This window comes from Scylla paramamosain, chromosome 7, assembly GCF_035594125.1.
Source record: "Scylla paramamosain isolate STU-SP2022 chromosome 7, ASM3559412v1, whole genome shotgun sequence".
In the NCBI taxonomy this organism is placed as follows: Eukaryota; Metazoa; Arthropoda; class Malacostraca; order Decapoda; family Portunidae; genus Scylla; species Scylla paramamosain.
Window position 1 is genome coordinate 9,813,921 of NC_087157.1, and position 12,582 is coordinate 9,826,502.

General features: G+C 37.8%; 1 protein-coding gene across 1 annotated transcript in view; it reads left to right on the forward strand.

The window, feature by feature from the left end:
• The window catches only part of LOC135102039 (bromodomain testis-specific protein-like), an 81,467-nt gene that overhangs the window by 49,809 nt on the left and 19,076 nt on the right, over positions 1–12,582 (forward strand). Inside the window, 1 exon segment of the mRNA XM_064006686.1 lies at positions 9,708–9,842. Coding sequence (XP_063862756.1) covers positions 9,708–9,842 — 135 coding nt within the window.

Below are 12,582 nucleotides of genomic sequence, written 5' to 3' on the forward strand. Positions count from 1 at the left end.
CACACACACACACACACACACACACATACATACATACATATATATACACATACATACATACATACATATATATACACATACATACATACAGTGGAACCCCAGTTTTCGAACTTAATTTGTTCCTGAATGCTGTTTGAAATCTGAAATGTTTAAAAACAAACTATTCCCTAATAGGAATCAATGTAAAATAGATTAATCCATTCCCAGACACCAGTCTACCCTGTCTTAGTGGCTTATGACAGATGCTCCCACAGCCAAGATGGCTGCTTCACAACATCTTCAGCTCTCAAATTACTTATTTAGAAAGGATGTATTGAGTGAACTTAGTGACACAGAACTCATCAGAAGATACTGTTTAGACCAAGCAGATATTGTCTTTGTCACAGATCTAGTGAGTGAAGCCTTACAGAGGGACACAGAAAGGAGCAACGCACTTACTGCCAAATTGAAGGCGATCATAACACTTAGACATTTTGCTGCTGGAGGAAGCTAATGGAAAAATGTAGTTGTGCAGTAGTGATGGCGTTGGGGGTCATTGAGAGAGCCACATGTGGCTCGGAATTACTCCTGAGCACTGAAAACTGTTTACATGGAGGCTTTTCAATGGGATCACATTTACCTTATTTCAAAGATTGAATTACTGTCTTACACTCTGTCTCTCCTCCAAATATATAAAAACAAAGTAAATATTTATAGAAACTATGAATATTTACTGAAACTATAAAAGGCAGCTTCTGCTTTGTCTTTTAATATTTGAAATCAAGTACAGTAAAATCCCTCTCATCCAGCATTCGAGTATCCGGCAGCTTCAAGTATCCGGCACATTTTTCCCCGAGCCTTAAAATCAATAAAAAATCAGTGTGTACTCATAAAATCGATTAAAATTCCCACGCGAGGCATACTTTGTCCCCTTGCCACCAGAGCGCACTGCTTCGCGCCACCCGCGGCCCACTGCACTGTGTTTACTCAGTGACTCAGTCCCGCGTGTGCACTGTTTATCGCCTGACGCCTTCATCTTGCCTAAAGTTGTAGAAAAGAGGAAGCATGTTGTGCTTACACTTAAGCAGCTGATCAGATCAGCTGATCTTTGTTATGGTAAGATGCGTGAGTATAGGGTGGTGATTGTGGACATAATTTCACTTCTATTCAAGTATCCAGCAATATTCAAGTATCCGGCATGTCGGCGGTCCCGTTGATGCCGGATAAGAGGGATTTTACTGTAGCTTTGTTCTAGAACCAAATTATGGTACCCCAATCAAAGCAATAGTGACTTCAAAATTTTTTTCAAAGACCAACTTGTTTGAAAAGGGAGGTGTTTGTTAACTGAGGTTCCACTGTATATAAGAGAGAGAGAGAGAGAGAGAGAGAGAGAGAGAGAGAGAGAGAGAGAGAGAGAGAGAGAGAGAGAGAGAGAGAGAGAGAGAGAGAGAGAGAGAGAGAGAGAGAGAGAGAGAGAGAGAGAGAGAGAGAGAGAGAGAGAGAGAGAGAGAGAGAGAGAGAGAGAGAGAGAGAGAGAGAGAGAGAGAGAGAGAGAGAGAGAGAGAGAGAGAGAGAGAGAGAGAGAGAGAGAGAGAGAGAGAGAGAGAGAGAGAGAGAGAGAGAGAGAGAGAGAGAGAGAGAGAGAGAGAGAGAGAGAGAGAGAGAGAGAGAGAGAGAGAGAGAGAGAGAGAGAGAGAGAGAGAGAGAGAGAGAGAGAGAGAGAGAGAGAGAGAGAGAGAGAGAGAGAGAGAGAGAGAGAGAGAGAGAGAGAGAGAGAGAGAGAGAGAGAGAGAGAGAGAGAGAGAGAGAGAGAGAGAGAGAGAGAGAGAGAGAGAGAGAGAGAGAGAGAGAGAGAGAGAGAGAGAGAGAGAGAGAGAGAGAGAGAGAGAGAGAGAGAGAGAGAGAGAGAGAGAGAGAGAGAGAGAGAGAGAGAGAGAGAGAGAGAGAGAGAGAGAGAGAGAGAGAGAGAGAGAGAGAGAGAGAGAGAGAGAGAGAGAGAGAGAGAGAGAGAGAGAGAGAGAGAGAGAGAGAGAGAGAGAGAGAGAGAGAGAGAGAGAGAGAGAGAGAGATGGTTGAGTTCCTGCAATTAGTTATGTGGAAGTGAAAAGAGTGTGGGAAAAGTTACTGTGGAAATTTACTGAAAAAAAAAAAAAATGCCAGTGATGTAATGTGTGTGCAGATATATTGATATACAGGAGGTAGAGAGAGAGCAATGGCAAGACTAAAAATATGTAAGACTGTAAGTGCAGTTGGAATTACCAGAGAATTTTAGTGTGATTGTGCAATAAAACACAGAAATACAAAATAAATGAAGGATGATAGTTTTGTACCACTGCATAAAGGTTATATAGTATTAGAAATTAATGTGATATGGTGCAAAAGTTATATGTCAAGATCTTAGTTGCTCTCTCTCTCTCTCTCTCTCTCTCTCTCTCTCTCTCTCTCTCTCTCTCTCTCTCTCTCTCTCTCTCTCTCTCTCTCTCTCTCTCTCTCTCTCTCTCTCTCTCTCTCTCTCTCTCTCTCTCTTATGTGAGGATGATCAATAGGAATGAATGGGTGAGTAGAAGGTTGTGTGTGGGTGTAGTTATACTAAAAACTATTAGTTATGATGAACAATTTATTGGGAAGAAAGTAGATTAGTAGCTGAAAAATCTACATATGTATGGCTTTTAGAAGGATGGCTCAAGGTCTTTGTACTAAACATGAGTTAAGATAGGTGTGTACATAACTAATACAAGTTAATATTGTAATTTTTAATGAGTTTTGCAAAAAATAATAAATATTACATTAGTATACCTACTTCAGGGGTACACGAATATGATGGTAGTTTGTTGGTGATATCTGGGAGTGGAGTAATCAGTTTATTTATTGTAACAGATGGGTAACTCGAGTCACTTATCAAAGGGATAATACATAATAATGACTACTGTGGAAGTGCAGTTGCTTTCAGTGGGGCAAGGAAAATATTTGTGTCTAATGGGAAATAAAGACTTGAGAGGTGGGAAAGGGTAGAAGGTAAGTTTCTGTCTTGGGTATGTCCAGAATGCTGACTGAATTTGAGTTGGGCCATGTGATAACTGTCCCTACTGGGGGATAGGGGCATTTGGCAACGTAGTTTGATTATGGGTGAAGTATGCTGAATTGACTACTCCTTTCTGTTGCATCTCTTTGTTGATTAAGGATGGGGACCAGATGATGGAAGATTTAGGCAACTCATAAGAAGACTGTGGTTAAGTGTGTGCTTAGCAGGAGTAGGGGAGATAAGGTGTGGATAGAAATCTTTCACAAAGGTATAATTATTACCCAGCTTAGATTAATTGATATTTTGGAATATTCAGACTACAGTTGATTAATTCATACATTAGATAAAATTTCCCATGTTGTGAATGATATATAGAGCAAGCCTGGATATTAGCTAGGCAGCCTAAGTAATTGGGAGTGAGTTCTCCCCAAAAGCCTTGTGTTGTGCAAAACACCATGAGTAATTTGTTTTCTGTTTCATTAGGATTGTGAGAAGGATGTGTGATGTTTCCATGGTTGTTTCGTTCACATGGATACAGTTTTGAAGTAGTTGAAATGCAAGAAATTTTTGTTATAAGTTTGAATGAGGGCAATGCCTGTGGTAAAGAATGAAAGAGTTGGGTACTATTTGCAGGTGGTACTGAATTGTTGGTAGAGAAATTTGAAAGGATGTCTGAAAGGGAACTTAGATTAAATAAGGGAAAGAGTAAAATAATTAACTGAATGAAAATTTTTATTTAAAAGAAGTGAAGGAATTTGTAGAAGAAAATAACAGTACTTGAACTGAATGAAAAAATTAGATTTAAAAGAAATGAAGGAAATTGTAGAAGAAAATAACGTTATTTATATGTAGATCACATGGAATGGAAAATGTTTTAGATGTAGATAACATGGAATTAATGAAAAAGCAGGTTGTATAAGATGTGGTACCAAATGCTTTCATGTGGGGTTTAGACATGGAAGATGTGAGTAGAAATAGGAGAGAAGAGGAGATTGAATGCAATGGAGGTGAGGTGTCTGAGAGTCATTTGGAGTAATGCAAATTTCTCTGGGAAAACTTAATGAGTACACATTGTTATTTCATCCAAAAATGACATATACAATAGTCACTCAGTAAAAAAATCAGGAGAACCTACTTTTGTGTACTCTCTTTATTAGGAATAGAAGGAAATGAGGTTTACCAAATTATAATAAAAAAATTTATAAACTATGATACATTGTTAGAAATACATTTTTAAGTCTATTTAAGCCTCTGATCCCCTTCTGTGATTACCTTGGCAGGAAGCTGCATCTCAAGCATCAACACAATATTGCCCATTCACAGTTAGGGGTGTCACAAGGTGCCACCTAGTGATTTATTTATTTTCTTTGTAAGAGGGGGCTCTAGCCTAGGACAAGTTGTAGGAATGGGAAATACAGAAGTAGGCAGGGAGTTCCAGAGCTTATGAGAAAAAGAGATGAAAGATTGAGAATACCGGTTAACTCTTGCATTAGAGAGGTAGACAGAATAGGGTTGAGAGAAAGTAAAAAGTCTCCTGCTGTGTGGCCATGGGGAGGAATGGGAAGCATGCAGTTAGCATGAAAATAACAAGAGGCAAGTTTGTGGCAAAGAGAGGCTGAAGACAGCCAGTTATGAGTTGATATAAAATGCTTTTGATTTCACCTTGGAAATTCCTTGCTTCATACTCGTTCTTCTCTTGATTGGCCAAGTATCTTCTTTGCCTTCTTTGCTGAGATGGTAGGTGGTGTGGGATTAACCAGGAAGTGAGAAGGAAGAGGTGGTGGGTGGCAAGGAGAGAGGAAGCGGCAAATAGTTTTTGTGATTCTCAGGGCAGCTCCTCCTCCATTGTTCTGCTGACTTTAGGCAACATTTTTGTTCCTGGCAGATGGGTAATCTATTGTCCTTTTATCAACAAACATTTGCAGATTAATGAACACTGAATAGTGAATAAAATTTTTCACCAAAGACTGGAGCACATAGCTATGTAGCCTCTTCCAGGAGACACAAGGCTCTAGACTTGAGATATTAATTGCCCCAGTCTTTAGGCATATAGCTACAGCTCTGGTTCAGATTGCCCAAACTGTTGTACAGATAGCATCCTCTTACCACAATTGGGGAGAAGAAAAAAGTAGAACATTTGGATGAAAATTTGTACAATTTGTACAAAATTTGTAGTGTTTAATGGAAGGGGACGGGCATGCCATCACAATTTTAAATTGTGCCTATTTGAAGTAATTTCATTATTCATACTTACATAAGGACACTGTTGATGGACACAAAGAACCTTAAGCCCAGGGTGGGTGTGTTACGACAAAAAGCTTATATATATATATATATATATATATATATATATATATATATATATATATATATATATATATATATATATATATATATATATATATATATACATATAACTTAAAATACAGTATTCTCCCTTGGAAATAATAATCAGATTCTGTCCTTGTGAGTGGAGAAAACCTGAAGTTGATGTGGGTAAATGTAAGGCAATGGCATTTGAGAAAATAAAGTAATTAAGTCATTATTTTTGCCTTTCATATAACACGTTACTAATTCATTACTGAGTCCAAGACGCAGCATTTGGTAAGATTGAATATATGGTTTATACATGAAACAAGTAAAAATGAACTGAAATATATTGACCATCTTTAGTAGGTGTGAAAGCTTTGATGGAGACAAATGAACTCCACACTGAAGGAGAAGAGGGGAAAATGATCATTAATGTATATGATGAGAGGCATGACAAAGCTTTGAAAATATAAAGGATAATTCAAAACAATTAAGATGTGACGGTGAAACATGTCATTGAAATTAAAGTCAGAGGTCTATGATTCCTATGATAGAAATGAGAGGTGCTTGTGTAAGTGGAGTGGATATTACATGTAATTAAAGTGTGTATGGAAGACTGTCTTGTCTAGTGAGGGAGCTGTGGTGCAGTGGAGAATGTAACTTGACCTGATAAAGGATTTCACCATGAAATGCTTGAGGGTTGGTTTTACATAAATAATTAAGAAAACCTCATAACATAACCTGAAAAAGAATTTCATTTGAAATGCATGAGTGTTGGTTTACATAATTAATTAAGAACATAACCTTGGAGGATGAATTGTGAAGTGAGAAATTGAGGTGCAAGGATGAGGTGTAGGAATGGATGTTGTGAGTATTTGACATGGATGTTATCACAGTGGAGTTTCTTGGAACAAATGTTAGATTTAAATAGATTACTCTTAGAACTGGAGCAATTGACACTATTTTTATGAATTGATTGAGACTAAAATCTGTTTATTATGAAGGAAAGAGGAGCAGATTGGTTATAGTTTAATAAAAGATGTCATTTAATTTTCACTATAAAGTAGAAAGGAACAGATTAGATATGGTGTTATAAAAACATTATCAGTCGAAAGTAACAGTCTCTCTCTCTCTCTCTCTCTCTCTCTCTCTCTCTCTCTCTCTCTCTCTCTCTCTCTCTCTCTCTCTCTCTCTCTCTCTCTCTCTCTCTCTCTCTCTCTCTCTCTCTCCCCCCACCCCTTCCCCAACTGTCCTTAAACCTAGAAGATGGTTGAACATGGAGAGAGGAGAAAAAAAAAGGCCTTAATAAAGTCCCCAATTTCTCATATTTGTCTGTTGTAATGACATAAGGTAATATGTTTTCTCTAGCAAAGATATTCACCAAGACCTTTCCTGGATTAATTGTTGTTACCCATAAACTAAGATGGTTTAATATTGTCATTATGGAAATATGTGTCATTTACTGAAGCAAAGAAATGTGAAGCAAAGACATGGCTATTAACAGACCTGAGTTACCAGACAAACAGTTGACAAATATTGATATCATTTGAAACATCCAATATATACAGAAAGTTATTCTACACTGATACCAATAACTAAATCCTTGACATAGTTGGTTCATACTATATTTGCAGTAGGTTTTTGTAATGATAGACATTGTAATAATTACTGTATTGCCATGAACCCCATACAAAAATTGAATTGCACATGAAGTTGGTCATGAAACTTCCAGTTGAAAGAAATTAAGTTGATTAGTTTTGTAATGTAATTAAACTGCTGTGTACTTTTATTGTGGGTGAAATTATGTTGGTGCAATTTTGTAAAAAAAAAAAAAATACATGAGTGAGGAATGTAATGAAAAGAGCATTATGTTGCCATTGTAATGAGACATTCCAAGTAGTGAGAAACAGGAGCAAATTTGAGTGAAGCAGTGAGAAGAGAGAGAATGCCTTGATGAAGTTTGATAAAAATTTTGAAGTGGAAAGTAGAATGTTTTCAATGTATTTCGTTCAAAAGGGAATTGAAAGCAAAAATTGTCATACAAGGTGTATATGATCATATGACATAGCAAGATTTCATTAGGCAATGAAGGATGACATATGTATAATTATATATATATATATATATATATATATATATATATATATATATATATATATATATATATATATATATATATATATACACACACACACACACACACACACACACACACACACACACACACAATAGAGTACATGACAACGAATATGATTCCTTCCAGTGTAGCATTCGTTATGGCAAATGTGCGTTATGGGAAAAGATTAATTGATCCCAAGAAACTAGAAAACAATGTAAAAAAAAAATAAATAAATAAATGAATACACCAAAGCACATTTGCAATACTACATTTGAGATAACAACTATATAGAGTGCCCTAAACTAACTTTATTGTACAGATGAGCTTGTTTGGCTGCTACTTGTATACATGGAGTTGGTGGACTGAATGTTTACGTTGTTGGTTCATGGAAAGTGGCACTGGTGGTGGATGGGTGAGCAATGGCTTGCATAGCTGGCAAGTTAGTCTTGCGAGTTTTAGTTTGTTATTCTGATTAAATTTTTATTAAAATTTCATTGCTTGCACATAGTTTTGGTTCATTATTCTGATTTCATTAAAATATCAGTGCCTTATGGCAGTTGTATGTTATCACAACCATGCATTGTCTTGTATCCTACTGTGTGTGTGTGTGTGTGTGTGTGTGTGTGTGTGTGTGTGTGTGTGTGTGTGTGTGTGTGTGTATAAAACATACCTTTTCAAATTGTTTTGATATTGATTCCTTACATAGACTTCTACATAACTTACTCATAATTGTGATTAGCTGCTGTTCTATAACTGCTGCAAAGTTAGCACAGTTCCAAGTAAAAAAAATGGGATTTAAAGCTTCTGCTACTGTTTCATTTATATGTAATTAGTAATTTATATGTAATGTAATCTCTAACTTATCTCAAGTTTCCTTTCTGACCGTTCTGTTGCTACTGTGGTAGACAGTCACAGTTCTCCTAAATCTATTAACAGTGGTGTTCCTCAGGGTTGTGTCCTGTCACTCACTCTCTTCTTGTTATTCATCAATGACCTTCTAAACCAAACTTTTGTCCTATCCACTCCTACGGTGACGATACCACCCTGTACTTTTCCACGTCTTTTCATAGACGTCCAACCCTTCAGGAAGTAAACATTTCACGCAGGGAAGCCACAGAATGCCTGACTTCTGATCTTTCTAAAGTTTCTGATTGGCCAGAGCAAACTTGGTATTGTTTAATGCCTCGAAAACTCAATTTCACCTTCTGTCCATTTGACACAACTATCCCCTCTTCTTCAGTGACACTCAACTGTCCCCCTCTTCTACATTGAACATCCTCAGTCTGTCCTTTACTTATAATCTGAACTGGAAACTTCACATCTCATCTCTAGCTAAAACAGCTCCTATGAAGTTAGGCATTCTAAGACATCTCTGCCAGTTTTTCTCACACTCCCAGCTGCTAACTCAGTACAAGGGCTTTATCCATCCATGTATGGAGTATGCTTCACATGTCTGGGGGAGGGGGTTCCACTCATACTGCTCTTCTAGACAGGGTGGAATCAAAAGCTTTTCATCTCATCAACTCCTCTCCTCTATCTGACTGTCTTCAGCCTCTCTCTCACCGCTGCAGTGTTGTATCTCTATAGCTGTCTTCTACTGCTATTTTCATGCTAACTGCTCTTCTGACCTTGCTAACTGCATGCCTCCCCTCCTCCCATGGCCTCACTGCACAAGACTTTTTTCTTTCTCTCACACCTATTCTGTCCACCTCCAATGCAAGAGTTAATCAGTATTCTCAATCATTCATCCCTTTCTCTGGTAAACTGTGGAACTCCCTGCCTGCTTCTGTATTTCCACCTTCCTATGACTTGAATTCCTTCAAGAGGGAGGTTTCAAGACATTTATCCTTCAATTTTTTTACTACTGCTTTGGACCCTTTTATGGGACTGGCATCTCAGTGTTCTCTCTCTCTCTCTCTCTCTCTCTCTCTCTCTCTCTCTCTCTCTCTCTCTCTCTCTCTCTCTCTCTCTCTCTCTCTCTCTCTCTCTCTCTCTCTCTCTCTCTCTCTCTCTCTTTCATAATGTAATTTCTTTGAAAGTTTAAAGTTATGAAATTTAGTACATGCAGTCATCACAACTTTAACTTTGTTCACCCAAAGATATGTCAGCCTTTTTGTATGTTATGGGAATGGTTTTGATTCAGTTGATTCAAGTAACTATTTAATAATTTACTTATATCGAAAAATTACGTTGAATGCAATCTTTTATTATTATAATTATATGTACTTGTAATTTGAATTATATACATGGCTTTTAACTTTCTTTTTTTTTTTACAGATGAAAACAGGAGTGTAGATGTAGTTGGGGGAGGCACATCACGATTAACAGAATCCAGCTCCTCCTCCTCAGACAGTGATTCATCCTCATCATCATCTTCATCGTCATCTTCAGATTCCTCAGACTCAGAAGCAGGTTAGATGTGCATTTCTCTCCCTATGGGAAAACAGATTTTATATCATTGTGACCAATATTGTTACGTCATTCAGCTGATATATTTTTCCCATTTTTTATTCATTTGTAAATAGTCAGTTCATTCCCAGTGTGCCAGATGGTTTTGGCACATGAACCTATTTATATTATAAGTTAAGCTGGGGCTGTTGGCATCCACCAAGCCCCAAACATGACAGTGCTGCCTTTCTCTTTTCCTTTATGATCTTTGCTTGTGCTGTCCCAAGTTCTCTCTCTCTCTCTCTCTCTCTCTCTCTCTCTCTCTCTCTCTCTCTCTCTCTCTCTCTCTCTCTCTCTCTCTCTCTCTCTCTCTCTCTCTCTCTCTCTCTCTCTCTCTCTCTCTCTCTCTCTCATTTATAATAAAGTTATGTTAATGGCTTGTCTCTCCCCACCACTGTGGACACAAGAACAAGGCACAAAGATTGTACTGTAAGGATCAGGCCAGAGTGCAGGGATGTGTTCAGGGGTCAGCGAGTTTGTGCACCAAGATGCATTGTGGAGCTGTTGATTGGCATGAGCGAGGTCAGGCTGGGTCACACCTACACGTGGCAGACAGTGTGAATGGTGGCTTATTGCTCACTGTTTCACTCACACCAGAGTGCCAGAGGGAAATGAAGGGTTGGGTTGGCCAGAGTGAAATTAAAGGATTACAGGTTTATTTTGTTACATATTTTCATAATTTTCAAGGTTTTTTGAGTTGGGGGCCAAAGTTGTTCCTGTTCAGTTTCACTGCCTTGGACCAAGTGAGCACATGATGCTGCCGGCTTGCTGGCCTCCAACACATTGTTTGCACTCACTGGCTTCATGTGGTCTGGATCCATAGGCCACAAGGTATCATCACAAACCCACTGCAGAGGGTATTCAACCCCTTCCACTGAACATGTCAGTCCGCAGTGTAAAACTCTTGCATTGCAGTGGCAAATGTGCTGATACCTTGTTCTGCGGTGGAAGGGGTATAGCATACCAGTACCTGAGAGCGGGAGGATCTGATAAAAGACTTGTAACATCAGCTAAGCCATCCTTCCACCCTAGTGCAGTAACCTCTCAAAGAGTGAGTGATTGTATGAGTGCAAATCTAAGAGTGAGGATGTTAGCAGTGTTGTATCTGTTTCAATACCAGTATTGAAAAATGGTGCATCATAATTCCAGTAATGTATAACTGTAAAGCTCCATCTAAAAATAGGCTTAAGTTCTTTATTTAAAGAATTTGTACTTTCACAATATTTTTTATCCTACAAAAAATACATTAAATTTTTGTAACCTTAGGTGATGCTGTGAGATAATGTAAGGATTGTAATGATTCTCCATGGATGTAAGGGCAGGTCTTTTCTGCTACCACATCTTTTAGGTCTAGTATATCTTCTGTATTTAGGTGCGTTTGCTTAATTTCAAGTGAGCAATAAGCTATCAGTTGAACATTGCCAAGCGTTATTGTGAGCCCGTGGCCAGACCACCACTGTACATATGAACTAAGAAAGTGGTATGTACTCCTCCTGGTGCATCACTGTCAACTTAAAATGTGTTTGTGTCTTTATTAGCAGATACAAATGTTGTATTATAAAAATAAATGAGTCATCCTTCTAACTAACTATTTCTTTGTCCCATGTCCCCTGGACACAGATTGCACTCTGGTGATCCTCATTGAAAATACACACTTGGAAACATTTTTGAAACTCCACTTTAACACACCATTTCCTCCATAATGTTTGTGTTAACCTAGGGTGTCGTAAATCCTTACATCTCAGCTGCATCCTCCGGTAAGTGACCCTTAACTTGTGATTTAGTAACCTGCATTAATGATTTTTATTCATATTTTCATGCCATTTCTTCTCAGCATGATAATTAAAGCCATTGAATGTGAGCTGCAATATCAAGATATCAAGAGGAATCTAAAATATTATCAAGATCGTGAAGACCACTTGTGGAGTGCTAGCTCCTTTAACGTAGAAACATGTATTGATATGTGGCAAGTTTTAGCATTATGTTAGTATTCAGATGTTTTCTTTTGGGAGAGATATAGGCTTTCACTAGGTAGTTAGAATAATGAGTTTTGTGGATATGCTTGAAGGATGTAGAGTAATCAACATTTTTGCACTTTGCTGTAGATGAAATATGACAAACTCTACTTTTCTTGAATAAAATTATCAGATTTAATCAGTTAATAATGTGGTCATTTAAAATCAACACTGATCATAGTACAGTGTATATTTTTACCTTCGAACATTTATTTGCTAACTTATTAAATGTTTCCATTCATATAGAATGACTCCTCTCCTCTCCTCTCCTCTCCTCTCCTCTCCTCTCCTCTCCTCTCCTCTCCTCTCCTCTCCTCTCCTCTCCTCTCCTCTCCTCTCCTCTCCTCTCTCTCTCTCTCTCTCTCTCTCTCTCTCTCTCTCTCTCTCTCTCTCTCTCTCTCTCTCTCTCTCTCTCTCTCTCTCAAAGTTGGGTTTATAATTGTGAGATGAATAAGTAATACTTTTATAGATTCTTAATAATTTTAGATGTAAATATGAGAATGCAGGTGATAATTTTAATTGCTGATAATGGTACTTAAAAAACTTGTTCTTGTATATACAAAACCAATATTCAGGTGTAACTCTTGTAACATATTAGCCAGTCACTTAAAGATCACAAAATGCTTGCAAATATGTATATTATCTACCAGTTCTTCTGAAGCCTTTGGTACAGGTTTATTAGTTTATTA